Consider the following 20,525-nt stretch of genomic DNA (forward strand, 5'->3'; position numbering starts at 1 on the left):
AGTATCCTCTAGGGCCATGTATCTGAAGTTTACAAAAACTGATACCAGTTGCTTGCCAAAAAGTGGATCTCAGCTGGAAAGCCTTTTTCATCAAAACATTTATTAATGCGTAACTGCATGAGGCCTGAACTCTGTATGGGCTGTTAAAAGCTTTAGTGTGTGGCTAAAGCCAGGGAAACTGTTGCCCTCTTTTTCGTGTTTGCAGAGCAGCAAAGTTGGGCCAGTCCTATGGCCTGCAAAAGAGGGGGTCAATACCCCCGAGCAAGATTCTGCTGAACCGGAATGGAGCTGTGGTGAGGGCACTGTGCCAACACTTCCAGGCAGTGATCTTACAGCCTGTTCTTCCTGGTGTCCATCCTCTTTTGCCCTGAAGACAGATGGGGAACATAAAGACTTTCTTCTGGCTGGGATGACGCATCTAGGTGATAGAACAGAAAGCCAGAGCCAGGCCGGGGCAGACAGGAGTTGCTTTTTAGTGACTTGGTCGTGGGTTCTGCAGTAGAGCCCCTTTGGGTTTAAGAGCATTCTGCTTCTTCCTTTCTTCTTCCTGCAACTTCTCTTGCTGCCTGAGCTGCCATGCCTGTAATCCAGCATCCATTTCCTGTGACAGCAGTACAACTCGTCTCTGAAACAGACAGGAAAACAGTGTGGATAACATCTGGGGCTTGAGCTCTGCACCATATATCCTTTCATTCACAGATCAAAGTCAGAGGTTTCAGCTGGAAAATGACACCCCTGACTGGGGAAGGGGTGGAACCAGGTCCTGGGCTGGGAAGCAGGAGGAAGGCAGCAAAATGGGTGTCTGCTATTGGTTCCTGCCCTAGGAGTGACCCACTCTACCCTCCCTTCTCCCGGTACTGTTAAAACCTTTGGCGGATAAAACCTCGGAGTGAGGGGTACGTGTTAGCTTAGGTGCCAAATAAAGACAAATTACAATTTCAAATCTCTCCCTGATTACACACAGTTTGCTCTGTGTGGGCTCTGGCCACTCACTGCAAACTTTTCCCTTTGGGCTTTTCTTCGAAGCTGGCCTTTCATTGGAGGAGCAGGGCGGCCATCTGCAGATAGAAGTGAGAGAAAAGGCGAGTGTTAGAGATGGCCTGCAGGACCCTGGGAAAGCGGCTGTGATAGGAAAGAGGGAAGAACAAATCTTGAGCTCCTCTTTTCCATTTCACACCCACTGTAGCTTAATTCCCCTAGAACACTTCCCTCAATGGTGAGGTATGCCAGAACCACCAAGAATAAGCTCCTAGGCCTGTTCCTACTCTATTTTACTTACCCCTCCCTCATTAGCCTAGAATTTGAGGTCCTTTGCAATGCTGAATCTCCTGTTTTATCTTCAGAAACCCTCCATTCAAGCAATCTGATTACTGTTCTACTTACGAGTCCTTGCTGAGTTCCCTCTCACTCTATAATGAAACACCCTCTTTTCCTTTCCTTCCAGCCAAATTCTCATTCTTAGGCCCACCTCAAGCTGTACTTGTCCCAGAAATCCTTCTCTAACCTCTTCAACTCTGTCAGCTCTCTCTTCTGAAAGAAATGCATCTCCATCATTTAATATTCATCTCTGTTTGGGGACATTTATTGTACTACTGATTGTTTTTAGCCTTATTTAGCCACCTCAAATCCTTCTGGAAAGGGGCAGAGCACTGAAATATTATTACTTAATTTTTAAAATGTCCATGCTTTGTTTTTCCAGCTAGACTTTTAAGTTCCTTGGGATTAGGGACTGTATCCCTTACTTTCACTGTAGTATAGTGTAGGCCCATAATAAAAATCTTATGTCTGCTGACTTGCTGAAAAAATGCAGTATCTGATCTCAAGTAGTTTATAACAGAGATTAAAAGGATACTTACTTTCTACAAAGAAAGAAAGAAACAGTGAAAACTCTGTCCAAAAGTTTGAAGGCAAGACAAATAAGAGATAATATTCATCAGGAAAGAGAACCAATACTGTGTATACCAGGTGCTTTATACTGGTTGTTTCATTTTATCCTTCCAAGAACCATCTGAGATAGGTATTCTTCTTTTACATTTGTGGAAACTGAGAGATACCATTAAGTAACTTGCTAACCACAAAGTTAGCAAGTAGAGTAGCCTGGATTAAGAATCAATTCCATGGGCTTCTCTGGTGGCACAGTGGTTAAGAATCCACCTGCCAATGCAGGGGACGGGGGACCCATCCCTGGTCCGGGAAGATCCCACATGCCACAGAGCGACTAAGCCCGTGCGCCACAACTACTGAGCCTCCGCTCTAGAGCCTGTGAGCCACAACTACTGAGCACGTGTGCCACAACTACTGAAGCCCACGCGCCTAGAGCCCGTGCTCCCAACAAGAGGAGCCACCACGAGGAGAAGCCCGTGCACTGTAACGAAGAGTAGCCCCTGCTCGCAGTAACTAAAGAAAGACCGTGTGGAGCAGCGAAGACCCAACGCAGCCAAAAATAAGTAAGTAAAAATAAAATAAATTAAAAAAAAATTCAATTCCAGAGTCTTCCCAATATTCCATACTACTTCAAGGAGCTCCTAGGCATCCTACAGTAAATAACAAGTAGGAAAAAAATCTTCACCATCCTCCTCAGCCACCAAATATCTGATTAAGCAGGTTCATACTCCTGTAGAATCCAATACTCAGGTTTCTGTGCTGTTGAAGGGGGCCTGGCCTCTGCCCAGTTCTAGTCCTGGCTTTGCTACTATCTAGCTGTGTGCTCCTAAGCATTTACCTCTGTAGGCCTCAATTTTACCACCTGTGAACTGGAGTCCCAAGGCAGTGGGGAGCGGCTTCAACTTTTCTAAGGTTCTTCCTTTCTAGGGCGTTTTGTTTTGTTTTGTTTTAAGGTAAAGGAAGAAACTTTTCTGAAGAGAGCCCGTCATCCTCTGTCCTCACTCTTTCTAAGCCTCTCTCTGAGACGCTCATTTAGGCAGCCTCTCAAAGAGCTCTACCTGCACTTGGTAACAAATTCTCAACAATGTACTCACCACACAGAAGGGCGGTTCCTCGTAACTTTAAAAAAACCACGTCCCTCTTAGACACATAAAGTCTTGTCCCTCCCGCGGGATGCCCCACATCAGAGTTAGCTTCTGCTTATCCCCACAAGCCAAGAAGATCCTGTCTAGCTTTACTTTCCATAGGCGTAGTTTAATTTATAAAATAAACAATAGGATTTCTTCCCCCCAACTCCAAATACAAAGTTCAATACGTTGTCCGTTCAGACACAACCCGCACCTTGACACTCCCCCCAACTCCCCTCCGACCACGGGCGTTCCCTCTGGGTGAAAATCTCCGAAGTAGAGTTAACTGTCAGATCAGCGCTCACCCGCGTAAGACCAGTCTGGGAGCTCCGTAAGGGGCCCGTAGTCGGAGGGGTTAGCGGCAAGGCCCTGCCTGGGTGGAGAAAAACAATTCCGTGAGGACTCAGCCCAGCATCTGGCCCCTCAGTTCCCCCCAGACCGGCACTCACTGGAGTCGCCACTGACTGCCCGCCCGAGCCGCGGCGCCGCAGTGCAGCCTCCGGACACCTGCTGGGAAAACGGCAGAGTTGGGAAAGAGGCCGTGCAGCCAGCCTAGGCGTCCCGGGCCTGCCTCCACGAACCCCTGAGCCCCCGGACCCTACACCCGCTTACTAGACAGCAGTAAACGCAAAGCCGCCATGCTGAAGCGCCGAACCCGGAAGTGGGTGTGGCCTCTCGGCCACGCCCGACGCTGCGCGGGAAGCCGGGAGTCGCCATCTTGAATCTGGTTTTCAATCAAGGGCCGCGCCATCTTGGCTTATCGTACGGAAAAGAGGGACAAAACTGCTTCCAGGGATTTTTGGGTGAGAACGGTCGTTCAGCGTATGCATTCTCAGTGGTGGTTACAACCGTGCTCAAGTCGCCTGCGCCCAGACTAAACCGTTCCGAACTGTTTCCCCCCACCCCCCCCATTGCCCAGCAGCGGTCTCTAGTCCTTTGAAATTTATTCTTTTATATCAGTTGAGTAACATCCACGTGACCGCATTCTGTCTTCTGGCATCACTGTAACATATTTCCTCCAGCCTAAGAGTCAAATTTAGAGTGAATCAGAGAATTTGGGTTTCAGTTCTCATTTATCAAACGAAATTGAAAAACTTGTATGTGATAAGCACTGTATTCGGTGTGGAGAGCAGAGCAGACGTCCCTATTCAGATAGAGCTCCTAGTCTAGAGAGAGATGAAGATAAATAATCATACACATTACTGTAATATTACAGCTGAGATGAATGCTGGGAAGGGAAGTAGGTGCTGCTTGTGAGCATATGATGGGAACGATCTGGAGTAGGCTGTCTAATAAGGCTTTCTTGAGGAAGAGGTATTGGAGCTAACATCTGATTCCATTTTTATAAGAGCTACCACCACACACTGTATAATATAATCCTCGCAAAAACCTTGTGAGGTAGGTAGTAGTAAGTGGCAAACCCAGATCCGTGGCTTCTTCCCTCTTTCTTTTATCACTTACAGACATACTTTTATTGTGCTTTGCAGGTATTGCATTTTTTACAAATTAAAGGTTTGTGGCAATCTTGCATAGAGCAAGTCTATCAGTGCCAGATTTTCAAACAGCATTTGTTCTCTTTGTGCCTTTGTGTCACATTTTGGTAATGCTTGAAATATTTCAAGCTTTGGCATTATTATTTGTTATGGTGATCTGTGATCTTCGATGTTGCTATTGTAATTGTTTTGGCATTTTTTTAGCAATAAGATATTTTTCGACTAAGGTATGTACTTTTGTTTTTAGACATAATGCTATTGCACACTTTTAATAGACTATAATATAGTGTAAACATAATTTTACATGTACTGGGAAACTAAAAAATTCCTGTGACTCACTTTATTGTGATATTTGCTTTATTGTGGTGGTTAGCTCCGAGGTATGCCTTACTTGCCCTTGGGGAAGTCATTTATCCCTAATTTCTTCATTGAAGAAAAAGCTTAAAATATATCACATTTATGAAAACATTTTAAGAACGATAAGGTAAGTGAAAGTGCTTTATAAATGGTGAAGCTCCTACAAAAGTGGCCATTACTCTTGTGCTAGGCTATAGACACTTAAACACACGCTGACTGGGGGAACCTGAGGGAGTGGTGTAATGGCCTATCTGGAAGTTTATCATTTCCTTCTGCAAGACTGGGAAGTTTTTCCACAGGAGGTGGCTCTGAACTGTGCTTTGAAAGAGGGGAAGGGTGGGTCCTGGTTTAAGAAGTAAAAGCAGCTGTTTTGATAACAATAAGAATGGTATAGGGGAGGGCTGAACTAGAAGAAGGGATGGGAATAAAAGAACCTTGGCTGTAAGCCAACGGATGGACCCAAAAAACTAAGCAAGGGAAGTAAGACAATAGAGTACCATTACCATTTTACATTTGTACACTTAATTTTCAGTTATCAAAACACTTCTGTATAAATGATACAAAACACTTCTTTATAAATTTTCATAATAAACCCGTAAAACAGATAAGACAGACCAGGAAGCAATCACTGTAGAGATAGCTTGTAATTTTCAGAGATCAGGAAATTGAACCAAAATGTGGCTGTGGATTTATTGTTTTACAGTTGCAATAATGACTGAGTAACACCTTTCCCAGGCTAGACTCCATGTGCCTTTGGCTGGTTCTGAGATAGACAGCTGAGGCAGACAGCACTGCAATCCCATTACATAGTTTACAGTTGGAGAATCACGTAGTAGGAGCCAAGGGCTGGAAAAATAACGTCGGTGTCAACATTCAAGATTCGTAGGAAAGATGAAAGGCTGGCACTACTATCAACACTATATAAAGGAGTTGAACCAGCAACACTCCTCTATCTTTTAGCAGCTCACACACTATGGGTGCAAAATCATGAAAAAGGCCACATGCATTAAGGGGAACAAATAATGTGGACAATATTAACTCCACATGCAGAACTGAACACATGCACTAATTTAATAGCCGTGGGAGTCAAGGAGCCAGAGCTGGAGGACTTTGGGGCAAATGGGAATCTTGATCTGTCAAACTGGGAAAACTGGGAGGGGAAAGGTCTTTGGAAGGAAGATGAGTTCAGCCTTTGATGTGGTTAGAGTGATGTGGCAGGGGGGACAATCCATGGATTGGAAATCCATGGGTTGGAAATAGGGGTTAGGATTTTGAGAGGGAGAGAGAAAGAGAGCTCTAGTGCTGACAGCTAACATCATCAGCATTCTCAGGGACCTCATGGAACACTGTTGCAGGGGAGTGGGTCTGGCACTAGGACAGCACTCTTCAATGACTTCATCAGACTCTAAACCACAGGAAAGCGGTTTCATCATCCCCTAACTGAATGTCTTTCAGCCTCTGGGCTTCATCTGGCAAAGGCTAGAGTTAACAATGGTGGGAAGCATCTGGAATCTGAGCTTCATGTCTTTCCTCTGTTACTTAAACTCCTTTGCCTCTCCAGGGCATCACAGCCCGCATTTGGCTTTAACACATTGTTGTCCATTCATGTTTTCATCCAACATGTTTATTCAAATATCCTTCTGTCAGGTCTGTATACAGTAATTTTTGTACAAGTGCACTGGGCACGTTGGTGCTTTTTAAACTGTTGTGATGAATAATGATGTTGGAGAAAGAACATTAAGTGAAGGTGACTCTGGGTAGCTAATTCCACCTCATTTTGCAACCTCTTCCCCTTTTTGCATACCGTGACTAAATTCTGAGGTTGAAGAAGAGCGAACTATTTGGGAAGTGTCTTATTTCCTGTTCCTTCATTGGCTTCCTCCTTAGGACCGCTCAAAAAAGATCAAAATCACTGTCACTCCATGCAAGAACTGTGGGAACTGACAGCTATAAACCACCCACTCACACAATACATTGCTTTGCATATTATTTCCTTATTACTAACATAATTTATTGTAACATATTCCTTTTCTTTTCCCATGGCTGTCAAATCTCTGCTCAATCAGTACAGGCTAAATTCTGTGTTAAATGACCCAGCTTCAGGATGGGTAAATTATGACCTCGGGCTACGCTCTTTTTTCTCGCCTGGTAGCTGGGAAGTCTCTTAAGCTCTGTGCCTTTCCACCAGACTGGTCTTGAAGGTGAGTGGTTCTCTATGAATCTCTGCAGAGTGGCTTTAAAAGATGCCAAAGCTGGACTGTCCATAAAGTCTACTAAAGTAAATTGTATTATTTACAAGTCATCTTTTAGGTTTAATAAGTGGTGAAACATTTTCACATTCCTTTCCTTGAATTAGTCCAGCAACTTCCTCTTTTATTGGTCCACTCTGCCACTAAGATCCTTCAGATGAAAGGTGCGGTGGGGACTCCAGCCTCCCGGACACCCTCAGCCCGGACATTTTTGGTTAAGTGCTGCCTCCTGGCGGCGGCCCTACGGCCCGACACCTTCCCGGCCCGGTGGAGACCACTTTCTTTAATTTGGGATGTTGAAGCTGACGCAACAGCTTCCCCGAGGGGGCGGAGAGTTGAGTCGCCCTTCCGGGAGACCCCTCCCTTGGCTCCAAGCGGGCGCCGCTCCCTCCCCTCCCCCACGGGACTTGTCGATCCACAGTCCCTCCCGAGTTTCAGCCGAGAGCGTCTCGGAGCTGGAGGCGGGTTTGCCTGGGTTCGGGGCCCTTGCCCAGACCCCCGTCGGGCCCGCCAGCTCGAGCTGGATTGGGAGGGGGGGAAGAGGAAGCTGAGCGTTCCTGGGGAGGAGGACGCGTCTAAGGGTATCCGCGGTCATTTTCATTTCTCAGGGGCAGCGCAGCTGTGCCTGAGCCAGGACAGGGCAGGGGAGCGGCTTGCGGGGCCTCTCGGTTCTCGGACCTTTGCGATCTTCGCCTACACCGACCACAAGCTCTCTCTTCTAGCGCTTCCTGGAGCCCGTGGGGGGGGGGGGCGGGGACTGCTTGGCTAGGTGGAGGGAACGAAGGAGTCTGGGTGAGGTGGGGTCCTGGTGCCCCAGGGCAGAGCCCGCCTCGGCCGCCGCAGCCAGACCTGGACTTCGGAGGCGACCGAGCCTCCCAGAGGGCCTTTGGGGGCGGGCGGTGGCTGGGTCGAGGTGCGAAGGCGAGATCTTCGGGCCGCACACACGGAACCGGGGGCCGAGAGAAAGAGGGAAGTAACGGGAAACGGCGGGGACGACGTCAGGGGGCAGGGCCGGGAGAGCTAGGCTGGGAGGGGGGGCAGGGCGGGAGAAACGGGCAAAGGTGAGCTCTGCGCGCGGACGGGGCGGGGGCGGAAGGGGGATGGGGCGGGGCGAGGAGCGCAGCGGGGGCGGGTCTGGGGAGAGTTCCCGCTGAAGGGCGTGCAGTTCCACTTTCCTCGAACCCGCGTACATTTGGTTGAGCCTGAGCGCTTGCCTCCCTCTGCCTTTGTCCCCTCTGACCTTTCACTCCTTCTTCGCGGACGTCGCACCTTGCGCTCGCCGCACCCAGACCGGCCACCTGAGCCTGGGTGTGGGGCAGAGCAGCCGGGAGCTTCCAAGCCGGGGAAGGCGCGTTAGATGAGGGGCTTTTTGTTTTACCACTGAGGAAGCGGAAAGTCCCATTCAAATCCTTCTAGACCGCCAAGTAAAACTGTGAAAACTATACTCTTTTCCTTTCCTTCGACCCATTACAATCAAAAAGAATAAAAACCCTCCCCCCTCAAAACTCGTCGATTAGGAGCCAGAGCAGCTGCAGCATAGGTGGGCCTGAAGGGCAAATTCAGGACATTCCCGCAGCCCAACTGGGAAATCAGTCTAGGAGGAAGGGCATTGTTCATTCATTTATGCTTCCAGCAAACATTCGTTTGTCTGCACGGGCCCTGCGCTGGGGATACCAGCGAGTAAAGCTCTGGTGGTGCTGCATGCTAGTGGGGGAGGTGACAGCAAACAAACAAACTCCAGGTGATAGTGGGTGCCTTTGAAGAAAAGTCCGGCCGGTAAAGCGGATGGAGATTGGCAAAGGGAAGAAGTTACTCCTTCCGAGACTCCTCAGGGAAGGTCTCTGATAGAGTGGTGTTTAAGTACAGACCTGAATGGAGTGAGTGAGGGAATGAACAATAACATGGAGAATGTTCCAGGCAGAAGGAACAGCCATTGCAGAAGCCCTGAGGTGGCAGGGAGCATGCTTGTGTGGCAACAGCAAGGAGACCAGTGTGGCTGGAGTGAGGGAGAGGGAACAGGGGCCAGTGCCAAAAGGGGCAGCTTTAGGGCTGTCTTCCTAGGAACTTCCCTCATTTACAACTTGGATTTGAGCCCAGAGTGGGATTAAGGGGCAGGCCAGCTGGGCAAGCAGCCTGGGTCTAAAAGGGCGCTAAGTTATCCTTAGGGTAATTCAGACGTTTGGAGCCAATGAGCTCGGACTTCTGTCTCTTGGTGAACTGTAACTTGGCTCCCCTCCACTGACAGAATCCTTGACGACTGCTCACCTAGACCACCTGTCTCTAGAATAATTCTGCAACACGCAGGTACAGGTACAAGTTGCAGGGTTAGACCAGCCAGCTGATAGTTGCCTAGAGGCAGTGATCACAGCTGGAATTCTGAAAATGTGCTATGCGCTGTGAAGTGCCACTCCCTGAGATTTATGCCATTGTCTACATTCAGAATGGTTTGATATGCCTACCAGGAAACTGTCTGCTTCAGAAAACTGCATGTAATGAATTCATGCATTAAGCTCTAATTTTGAAGAGAAAGAATGAGGCTTCCAGTTTTTATTCCGAGAAAATCGGTATTCCCCCACTTCTGCTACATAAACATTCAACAGATATTTAAATAATGCTGGTTTGAGGGGGTGCCAACTCACTGGCTTGCCCAGGGTGCCAGGGCTTGCTCTGGTCCACTTGGCCGGCTCTTACCTGGCAACACTCGCATCACGTGAACCACCTGGGGACCTGATATGTGAGTGGACTTGCTTAGTGTTTGGGTGTGTGCGTGGCTATAACCCCACAACTGGCCTTCCTTGGTATGCATGGCTTACATAGGGGCTGAAATGGCACTGAGGCTCTTGAGATGGGACCACAGAGTTCCAACACCCTAACCATGGATCCTGTGCCCTCCACAGGGCCAAGTATAGTATGTGAGTGGGAGATGAGTAGGGAATGGAATGAGCGGGGAGGGGAGTTGTAAAGGGCATCAGGAGAGCACCTAGGTCCTAGGTCACTGGGAAAACTCAAGACCTCAGTAAATGCAGGACAAGCAGGAAGTTCAGGGGCTGAGGTAGAGGGGAGGAGGAGCTGAGGCTCCGAGTGGAGAAGGTGCCTGGAGGCGGGCAGGCATTGAGGTCCTCTGGGTCTGAACAGGCGGTCCCAGCTCCAACCCGTTCCCTGGCCCCTCCCTGCTGCCGGCCAGAGTCACACATGTGTTTTCCTGTTTTCCAGATTGGTCCCCGGAGTCACACTCTGCCTTTTCTGCTCTTCAGAGTCAACAGCTGCTGGAGCTCGAGCCTTACCCCGGGTTCCCTTTCCCAGCACCTGCCCCTCCTCCCAAGTGCTGGTACCTCCTCCTCCTCCTCCTCCTCCTCCTCCTCCTCCTCCTCCTCGCACCTGCCCGAAGATCTCAGGACAGGTAAGAGATGGGAGAGGAGGGACGATGGGCGAGAGGGGAAGTGTCAGAGGAGGATGGAGTGAGTCCTGAGAATTGGCTGAACCGGAGACCCGTGAGCCTCTTATTTTCCCAGCCCCAGCCCTCCCCACGCAGAGCCCTCTGCCCAGAGACTTCAGCGCTGCATTCGTGGAGGCCCTGGCCTCAGAAGTAAACACTTTCTTTCTTGCTGCACTTTTTAAAAAAAAATTTTTTTAAGGGACTGTCATAGCTACAGTGGAATATAGAAAAACAAATGGAGAATGGGGAAGGGAGTAACTGAGCTCCCAGCTTGGGGAGATGGGGGAATCCATCGGGAGCAGAGTGTGTCTGTTTTCTGTTCCTGATATACGGGGAGGCAGCACAGCCCAGTGGGAGCTAGGAAGGCAGGACGCGGGTGTCTGGGGGAGAAAGTGTCTTTTCACCTTAGCTCCCTGAGCTTGACTGAGGAACCAAGACGCTGAACAGCATGCTGGTCCCTGGAGGAAGCGTGTTTTGGTTTTGCCATATTCACAGGTGGGGTCAGGGTGCGGGGCTTCCCTGCCTGCTGGGGCCCTGCTCCCTGTGTTCCCTGAACCCCTGAATCTGAAACTTCTCCTGTAGGATGAGTGTGTTGTCCAGTAATCTCCACTAGGTCCTCAGAGAGGTACGCACTTCAGACAGGAAGGAGACGGGGTGCTGCGTATCTGGAACTCTGTTATCTCCTGGGATTCCAGGCTCTGCAAGTTTCTCTTGTAAAGCCTGGGGTGGGCGAGCACTTCAGGACAGGTCCTGCTGGTTCCAGGCTGCCTGAATGGTGGAGGCATGACCCTGAGAGCTGGGGTCTCAGGAAGGAATGCGAGCCGCCAAGGATGGTACCTTCCTGCCCACGGAGCTGGTGCTGGGCAGTGGTTGAGGAAAGAGGGGGCATCTTTTCTCTGAAGTCAGCCTCCTCCGTCCAGTTTGAGTGGGTCTACTGAAGAGTAGGCTAGGAAAGGGATTCCATTCATATAGATAAGCACTTCCTGGTGAGACCACTAGGGTGTGCTGTTTGCTGGAGTGTGGGTTTCTCCCCAGTGGGTTTTTGTCTCAAGATTCCATGATGAGGATTTCACCTTTCAGATACCACCAGCCAGAAAATAAACCCTGCACACGTCTCTCCCCACTTAACCTTACAGTTTCCCCTTCATTTGTCCCCCTTCACTCCTTTTCCCTATGCCCCATTAGGACACATGCTCACCCTTGGTGCCAGGGAATTTGATCTTAAAAGGCCTAGCGTGATGATGCGTTTCCGTGTGTTTTTGTTTGCTTTAGGAGTGGGCACCCTAGCAATACAGCAGCACTGCCAAGAGGACTTGTAATCGTTTCTCGTTCCTGCAAAGGGGTGAGAAAGCGGAAGAGCAGCCAGGAAGGAGATGGATGGGCTTTGTTGGAGCCTTTAGCCTAGACTTTATTTTATTTTAAATTTATTTATTTTATTTATTACTTATTTTTGGCTGTGTTGGGTCTTCATTGCTGCGCGCGAGTTTCCTCTAGTTGCAGTGAACGAGGGCTACTCTTCGTTGCGGTGTGTTGGCTTCAGTAGTTGTGGCTCGCTGGCTCCAGAGCGCAGGCTCGGTAGTTGTGGTGCACGGGCTTAGTTGCTCCACGGCACGTGCGGGTCTTCCCGGACCAGGGCTCGAACCTTTGTCCCCTGCACTGGCAGGCGGATTCTTAATCATTGTGCCCTAGCCTAGACTTTAGACTGAAGGACAGCAGAGACTTTCTTTTAATCACATCCTCCCCCAGGTAGTTCATTAGGGAGCCATCTGAAGGGCTTTCTTGCCTTAGAGGAGGGCTAGAGACTGGGCAGGTCAGAGCGGGTGGGGAGGTTGGAGAGAGAGCACAGAGCTTGGGCTTTGTTGGCTAACCTGCCTGCCTCCCTTGCTATGGCATCTTGGCAGGTGACTTACTTAGTGTCTGCCTTAAGGGGCTGCTGGGGGGATTAAATGAGATAAGACATGTAGGTGTTTAGCAATATGTCTGGCTTGGTTAAGTGCTCAGTAAATGACAGTTACTATTATTATAGGAACGTTTAAGGGGGAGCTGGGAGAAAAGGACAGTCTTCTGGATGGATTTCAGAAGTTTTTGTGAGAGTGGCTTGGGAGATATGATCTCTGGGAAGGCTAACATCGGGGTCCCCCTTCTGGGTGAAAAAAAAAAAGTTTAAGGGACTAGAAGGTGAGGTTGTAGGGTAAAGATATGCACCCCCCTTACCCCAGGGCTTTTTAGATCTTTGTTCTCTGGTAGTTGAATAACCAAAGGGGGTTTGAAAGGGCACGAGAAGGAACAGAAAGACAGTTGGATTTCAGAATAAGTAGGGTGTATTTCTGTTGGTAAAGGAGACCCAGGATACCGGAGTTAAGTAGACTCTAAAAACAGAATATATGCTTTCCCCAAATTGCTCAACTTCCTCTGTCTGTTCTGGGCCTGTCCAGTATATCTCAGTGAAAACTTATTTACCCATAGTTTTAGGAAATTAGAGTAAACTTGTATTTGGGGAAGGTGTTTATAGGAATTTATGCTTAGCCCATAGATCCTGGTATGTTTTCTTAAGGATGAAAGGGCCTGTGAGTTGGGCATGGATGCAGCCAGAGGTTTCAGTCTCATTTCTTGACCTTGTTTCCTCAGAAGCAGCTTGAGGATCAGCCTTGGGGTCATGGCGCAAGTTTCGGGCGGCCACCTCTCACTCTGTGCGGGGAAGTGTGCAGAGTTCTCTTAGGACACCCGATCACGAGTTGGACTGTACTTACACTTCCTCTAATCTGCATGTGAACAAGCCTCTGTGGCACAATGTGCAACCTTCCTGCCTTTCTTGTTCAGGGTGAGAGAGAAGTGGGGCTAAGCCGGGGCCTGGAGTGAGAGAGGGCTGTGCATTCTTTCTCAGCCGCAGCCCTGTCCTCAGCTAATTTGCTTGGGGACAGCTTCCCCAGGGCTGCAGAAGCTGCACCCACCCAGCTGACCGTCAATCCTTTCTTCTGGGCCCCTGGTCCTGGAGCAGAGCTGACAAAGGAGATTTCTGAGAGAGGGCGTTCTTATCACAGAAAGTGCTGAGCCAAGAGCTCCTAGCCTGCCCCTTGCAGACGGGAAGGGCCAGTGAACCTTGGACCCAGACAGTTGCTTAACACCCCTCTCCCCCTCCCTCTGTCCCTCCGCCCTTCTTGACTTCTTGATATGACTTAAATCCATAAGCATTTGCCCGGCCTTTCCTTTTACTACTGGCTGAAGAGCAGGAGTGGTCAGATCACAGCTCCCAGAGGCTGTGTCTCTGTGTGGCCGCTGCCTCGGGGACCTGCTTCCACCCAGGGCCAGGGAGTGAGTGTGCTTCCCACCCTCTCCCTCAGCCCCGCTCGTCTTGCCCACTCTCCCTTTGCTGCTCTGCAGTGTCCAATTGCTTCCTTTCCTGAGTGCCTCTAGCCCTAGGATCTGTCCACTTGCTTGGCCAGCCTGGCCTGACCTCCTCTCATCACCTCCTGCTCCGTGATGCCCAGCATTTGCTATCCCGCTTCAGCTGTTTCCTTGCCTCTGCTTTGGTGCTGTCTCTCCAGCAGCAGCCTGCCGGGTGGGGAGTGGTCGTCGGCTGCCTCCAGTCGTCTCTAGGTTGGGCTGTACATTTGGATCACTGATCTCTCATCCATACTTTTTTTTGGGTGATGCAACTATGCAGGGATTTCACGGCCGGAGACCTACAACACTAGGGGCTGGGAATGGTATTTGGGAAAGGAAAAGCACGGAAAAGAGGAGGCCTGTCTTCTTTCTGGGTGGGGCTGGGCTGGTTGGGCTTTGCTGAGGCTGAAGAGTTCAGCTGAGGGTTGTTAAGGGATACTCCCTGAACAGGTGGATAGTTGTGAGTTTCCGACAAGAGCTCTCTGAAGCCTTTCCCAGAGCCAGGGTCCTTAGGGGAAAAGGGCAGTGTTGTGAGGAGAACCCACAGACTAGCTGCTTGCAAGGTTGGCTCCCAAGGTCGCATCTCATCACAGGTGACAGGTGAGACTGAAATTGGAGGGAAGACAGACTTTCTTTTGGGTAAGGCTGAAAAGCACAGGCTCAAATCATTATGGTTACACGTGGGAACTGCCAAATTGTTCGTCTTCCTGTCTGCAGTGAGCTCAGATAGAACCGGGATGTAGTTTTCTATCTTGTAAATCAGGTGGGCAGTGCTAGTCTAATGATGAGAAACATGCTTTCTCTCTGGGGAATGAGTGCCATCCTTTAAGGACTCGAGTTGGTGAGCCAGATGGAGAAGAGGTTCATGGGAGGTGGGACGTGAGAGAGAGGTCTCTGAAATGGTGGGCGTGGGTGGCTTGCCCACTCTGGCCCCTGTGGAGGAGAGTTCTCTGTAATTGCCAACCTGCTATATATCTTCACCTTTCTTCCTTAGAGGGCAATGCCAGAAAGCTGGTGAAGGCTTTCTTCTCCTCCTCCACCATGGTCGACGGCGTTAAGTATGAAGTGGCTTCCCAGCATGAGAGGGACGCCTCCCCTTTGGCCGATGAAGCCAGCCCCAGGTCGGAGCAGGTAAAACTGAAGAAGGAGATCTCGCTGCTGAACGGCGTGTGCCTGATTGTGGGGAACATGATTGGCTCGGGCATCTTTGTCTCCCCCAAAGGCGTGCTCATATACAGTGCCTCCTTTGGCCTCTCCCTGGTCATCTGGGCTGTCGGGGGCATCTTCTCCGTCTTTGGGGCCCTTTGTTATGCGGAATTGGGCACCACCATTAAGAAATCTGGGGCCAGCTACGCCTACATCCTCGAGGCCTTCGGAGGACTCCTTGCCTTCATCCGACTCTGGACCTCCCTCCTCATCATCGAGCCCACCAGCCAGGCCATCATTGCCATCACCTTTGCCAACTACATGGTGCAGCCCATCTTCCCGAACTGCTTAGCCCCCTATGCTGCTGGCCGCCTGCTGGCTGCTGCCTGCATCTGTAAGTGGGGCTGGGCAGGAGGGGTGGGGTGGAGCGTGGGGCAGAGGCCAGCACGTGAGTCTGCTTAGTCGGTAAGAAGGAGATGGAAAGGAATGCCTCTGACAGACACTTTTTTGTTGTTGTTAAATTAATGTACGCTAAGTGTGAAAATTCAAACAGCATCAGAGTGTCCAAAAAAAAAAAAATCCTTTCTCCCAACTTCCATGGTAAACATCATTAGCAGTCTCTACCTTTGCTGACATTTTTCTTCTTCTTTCAAGGGATGTAGTTCTGTTCTGTTTTACAAAAATGGGATCATAGTACACATATAATTCTACAGTTTGGTTTTTTTCCCCAGAATTTATCAGTGATGCTCTTTTCGATTTACAGATCTACTTTAAAACAATGCTTCATGTTATTCCATGTTAATTTTAAGGATGTATTGTATGTTTAACTAATTAGGCCTCTGTTAATGGCCATTTCAGTTGGTTCCAGTTTTTCAGTCTTACAGATAACACTCCAGTGAATATCCTATTGCGTTTGCGTGAGTTTTTCTGTGGGCTAGATTCTTTTTTTAAAAAATTTATTTCATTGAAGTTGAGTTGATTTACAATGTTGTGTTAATTTCTGTTGTACAGCAAAGTGATTCAGTTATACTTATGTATACATTCTTTTTCATATTCTTTTCCATTATGATTTATCACAGGATATTGAATATAGTTCCCTGTGCTATATAGTAGGACCTTGCTGTTTAGCCATTGTATATGTAATAGTTTGCGTCTGCTAATCCCAAACTCCCAGTCCATCCCTCCCCTCCCCGCTCCCCCTTGGCAACCACAAGTCTGTTCTCTATGTCTGTGAGTCTGTTTCATAGATAAGTCATTTGTGTCGTATTTTATTTATTTATTTATTTTCAATTAAAAAAATTTTGGCTGCATTGGGTCTTAGTTGCAGCACGTGGGATCTTCATTGAGGCACGCGGGATCTTTTGTTGCGGTGCGTGGGCTCTTCGTTGCGGCGTGTGGGCTTCTCTCTGGTTGTGGCGTGTGGGCTTCTCTCTAGTTGTGGCATGCAGGCTCCAGGGTGCGCGAGCTCTGTAGTTGTGGTGCACAGGGTCCAGAGTGTGTGGGCTGTGTAGTTTGTGACACATGGGCTCCAGTTGAGGTGCGCGAGCTCAGCAGTTGTGGTGCATGGGCTTAGTTGCCCCACAGCATGTGGGATCTTAGTTCCCTGACCAGGGATCGAACCCACATCCCCTGCATTGCAAGGCGGGTTCTTTACCACTGGACGACCAGGGAAGTCCCTGTGTCATATTTTAGATTCCACATATAAGTGATATCATATCGTATTTGTCTTTCTCTGTCTGACTTCACTTAGTATGATAATCTCTTAGTCCATCCATGTTGCTGCAAAACGCATGATTTTGTTCTTTTTTATGGCTGAGTAATATTCCACCGTATATATGTACCACGTCTTCTTTATCCATTCATCTGTCGATGGACATTTAGGTTGTTTTCATGTCTTGGCTCTTGTAAATAGTGCTGCTATGAACATAGGGGTTCATGTATCTCTTTGAATTATAGTTTTGTCCAGATATCTGCCCAGGAGTGGGATTGCTGGATGATATGGCAACTCTGTTTTTAGTTTTTTTGAGGAACCTCCATACTGTTTTCCATAGTAGCTGCACCAATTTACCTTCTTTGTGGCCTAGATTCTTAAAACTGTCATTTCAATCTACCTTGCCTTTTTCCCCATCTCATAAATAAAATATTATTTAAATTTGTACGTTCAGCAAAGCCACTTTGGAGGTGCTGAGAGGCCGATCCTCTGCAGCCCCTTCCCTCGGCTGCCTCTGTTCTAGAAAAGTGCCCTCGCAGCGTGAGAGACCCTGGGACCTTGGAGACCCCGCCCACCCCCGGCTGTGGAGAAGCTGAGCGGTCCTGTCAGTTTCAGGGGCAGCTGTGTGGGGGACAGGCATTTTGCACCAGGTACAATTGCTTGCTGGATCAACCCTCTCAATCAGCTTCACGTGCTCTTTCCTTTCAGTTTCTCCACTGCCTCATTTGACTCTCAGCTTCCTCTCCAGCCTCCCTCTTTTGACTGTCGTGCCGAGAGCCGGCTGTCCTCTGTAGGCTCCTCCCGTGTTTCGTGTGCCCGTGTGTGGGCTCGGACTCATGTCTGTGTGTGGGGCTGTTTGTCATGCTGGCAACGGTCAGGGAGGTACAAAGGCACTGCTCTAGGTTGCAGGAAGCGGGTTTTCCCTTAAGGTCTTAAATGCGACCTGTAGTTTCTCTGGCATCATTTCCCGATGAGCTGGTGGGCTGACTTTCTGATGAAACTAATTTTAGGATCTGTTGGTCTCGGGGTCCCCTCAAACGTGGGCATATACTTACGTATCTTGTGTAGAGTAAGGATTATTCCACTTAAGTAAAATTTCCAAGAGGGCTGCATCCCTTTAAGCACCAGAATTCTATTTTAGCCATCTTGGTTGAAATCTCTTTAAAACCAGTGATATGTCTGCTTGGCCTCATAACTTGACGTTTTTTGTTTTTTTTTTTCTAGTGACTCAGGGTCACCACTGCACATGTCAAAGCTTGTATGACTGAGGCCCCTGGTCTGGGGATGAATGTTTGCTTCCTCAGTGGCCTTAGACAGCTGGCCTGACTTCAGTGCCTCAGGTTTTATTCTTTCATGATTTTGATGTGTGTTGTCTCTGACAGTTACTGTTCCTCGATTCTGGCCTTGGGCCTGCCTTCATCAGTCTTTTTAATTTGCTGCTTCTAATTTGGGAATAGAGATGTACTCAAACTCTTGTGCACCCAAGTACGCACACACACACACATGCACCCTCCTAAGAATACATGTAGAGTAGCCACAGTTACAATTAGTCTAGAGAGCTCCCCAGTTAATAAACGACAGAGTTTCGTGCTGGATTTATGGCATATATTTGAGACAAGCCTGATAGAATGAAAAGCATACCAGACTTGTGTTTGAGGCTGGGCTCTATAACTGTGTGTAGTGACTGTTACTTCCAGACTCCTGTGAGCATGACATGAGATTCAGTGAAAACCATAAATCATGACTCAAGTGTAATGTCTTAATGATTATGGTTAAAATTGCTCTCTCTCGGTAGCTTATAGGACTTTGTTCTATCTCTAATAATCTTCAGAGGGACATAGAGATCTGGAAGAAGGTTCAGAAGGGCAACCGAGATTGTAAGTAAGAATTTAGGGCCATACGATTCATGAGTTTCTTCCTTCAGCTCTTGTTTAATGAGCAACCAGTACAAGTCGGATGCTGAGATATTCTGTCCAGATAGGATCTAGGCAGTAATAGCTCATTTATCTAACCATAACCCTTCAGGAGGAAACCAAGAAGTAGGGAGAGGAAGAGGCTTACAAGCAGCCAGGAAAGAGGCCCCCTCAGAGCAAGCGAGACGACTTTCCTCTTGTGGGGAGGAGCGCTTAGGACGACAGTACAGGGACTGTGATGTCTGAACTGAATTTTGAATAGAAACATAGCCGTCTCCTCAGACACTTCTCACAGAGGGAACTGTGTGTGAAGGTGCAGGGTACAAAAAGGCGCAGAACCAGTCCAAGAATTCCAGGTAGTTGGTATGGCTGGAATGTGGGTAGGAGAGGAATGAGAAGGGAGAGACTGGAAATGTAGCCCCAGGGCCAGCTCCGAAGGGGTGTATGTGGTGCCAGAACAGGTTAGACTTTATCTTGAGAGCAGGCAGAAGCTATTGACTTTCAGTGGAGACATGAAATCCCATTTGCTTTGAAGAAGAACTCTGGCTTTGTGGAGAGTGTTTTTGGAAAAAAGTGAGAGACAGAAGGTAGGGGCACCAGATTAAGGAGCTGCAACCTGAAGGGTAGTGACGGCCTGCACTGTGGGCGGTGCCTTTGGAAGGGAGATGAAGGGATGGATAAAGAAATAGTCATGGGCTTCCCTGGTGGCGCAGTGGTTGAGAGTCCGCCTGCCGATACAGGGGACACGGGTTCGTGCCCCAGTCCGGGAAGATCCCACATGCCGTGGAGCCGCTGGGCCCGTGAGCCATGGCCGCTGAGCCCGCGCGTCCAGAGCCTGTGCTCCGCGACGGGAGAGGCCACGGCAGTGAGAGGCCCACAGAAAAAAAAGAGAAGAAAAGAAATAGTCATAAGGTGGGATTTCTAGGACTTCTGGGTGTGGAGGGCTTCGGAGCTCTCAGAGATGATGCTAAGGATTCAGGCTTGGACAGATGGGGGGTGATGGGCTTGCCTTCTGAAATAAGGAAGGTGGGCTGAGTGATGAGGTAGAGGGTCACCTGGGGCTTCTGCTGGGACGCTCATGTGCCCTTCCAAGAGCTGTGCCTTCCTAGGGTCATCATGACCCAGAGTTGGTCATTTTCCCCCAACTGAGTCTAATTACCTGAAAAAGAGGTACATGTTGATGTCAGTCTATTAATGGACATGGTGAGCATACATATAGGATTTCTTTTTTAAAATTATTTTTATTTATTTTTATTTTTTGGCCACGCCATGCTGCATGTGGGATCTTAGTTCCCCAACCAGGGATCAATCCCATACCCGCTGCATTGGAAGTGTGGAGTCTTAACCATTGGACCGCCAGAGAGGTCCCACACGTATGATTTCTAGTGAGCAGAAGGCATGTGTTCGCTATCAAGACACCCCCTTCCTAGTACCATAGTCACTGGGGAACCCATTTAGTAATCAGGGAATTCCTTGCAGGGCATGGAGCCAGAACAAAGGAAGAAAGTTTTGACTATATGAGGAAAATTTACTGAACGCGGTGGGTCCTCTAAAGTATGAGGCTGAAAGGTAGAGCCCTTCTTGCAGGGAACTCATGGTTAGTGGAGAAGAAGGGTAAAAATAGTCAGTGAAACATTGTATACGGTGAGTGCTGGAAGGGGCTTGAGTGCGGCTAATTCAGGAGGTGAGGTCCGCACTTAGTACCCGGCACTGAAGGATGGAGAGGAGTCAAGGGGGGGCGGTGAAGAACCCATTCACCACAGCCTACAGAGCCGACGCCATCGGACGCTCTGACACATCTCATCCCTCTCACCCTCGCTCTCTC

At 48.9% G+C, this 20,525-nt stretch overlaps 2 protein-coding genes across 5 annotated transcripts in view; one reads left to right on the plus strand and one right to left on the minus strand.

The window, feature by feature from the left end:
* Positions 1 to 78: 78 nt before the first annotated feature.
* MRPL52 (mitochondrial ribosomal protein L52) lies at positions 79 to 3,658 on the minus strand. 3 transcript variants are annotated; one of them, XM_065872068.1, is made up of 5 exons: positions 3,624 to 3,658; positions 3,461 to 3,521; positions 3,317 to 3,384; positions 994 to 1,058; positions 79 to 625 (listed from the first exon to the last, which is right to left on the minus strand). In XM_065872068.1, exons 1-5 carry the CDS (start codon positions 3,649 to 3,651, stop codon positions 473 to 475), a joined length of 375 nt encoding a protein of 124 aa, XP_065728140.1. In that variant the 5' UTR covers positions 3,652 to 3,658; the 3' UTR covers positions 79 to 472. The 3 variants fall into 3 exon arrangements, with proteins under 3 accessions (XP_065728140.1, XP_065728141.1, XP_065728143.1); XM_065872069.1 differs by having other exon boundaries at positions 454 to 625; positions 987 to 1,058; positions 3,461 to 3,518; positions 3,624 to 3,651; XM_065872071.1 differs by lacking the exon at positions 994 to 1,058 and having other exon boundaries at positions 454 to 625; positions 3,624 to 3,651.
* Positions 3,659 to 13,805: 10,147 nt separating this feature from the next.
* The window catches only part of SLC7A7 (solute carrier family 7 member 7), a 29,991-nt gene continuing 23,271 nt past the window's right edge, over positions 13,806 to 20,525 (plus strand). Inside the window, exons 1-2 of one of the 2 annotated variants that reach the window (XM_065871049.1) lie at positions 13,806 to 13,858; positions 14,925 to 15,470. In XM_065871049.1, coding sequence (XP_065727121.1) covers positions 14,972 to 15,470 — 499 coding nt within the window. In that variant the 5' untranslated portion in view covers positions 13,806 to 13,858; positions 14,925 to 14,971. Of the gene's footprint in view, positions 13,859 to 14,449; positions 14,531 to 14,924; positions 15,471 to 20,525 lie in introns of those variants that run through there. The other variant, XM_065871050.1, reaches the window with a different exon arrangement.

Source organism: Phocoena phocoena, chromosome 2 (assembly GCF_963924675.1).
Source record: "Phocoena phocoena chromosome 2, mPhoPho1.1, whole genome shotgun sequence".
NCBI classification, from domain to species: domain Eukaryota; kingdom Metazoa; phylum Chordata; class Mammalia; order Artiodactyla; family Phocoenidae; genus Phocoena; species Phocoena phocoena.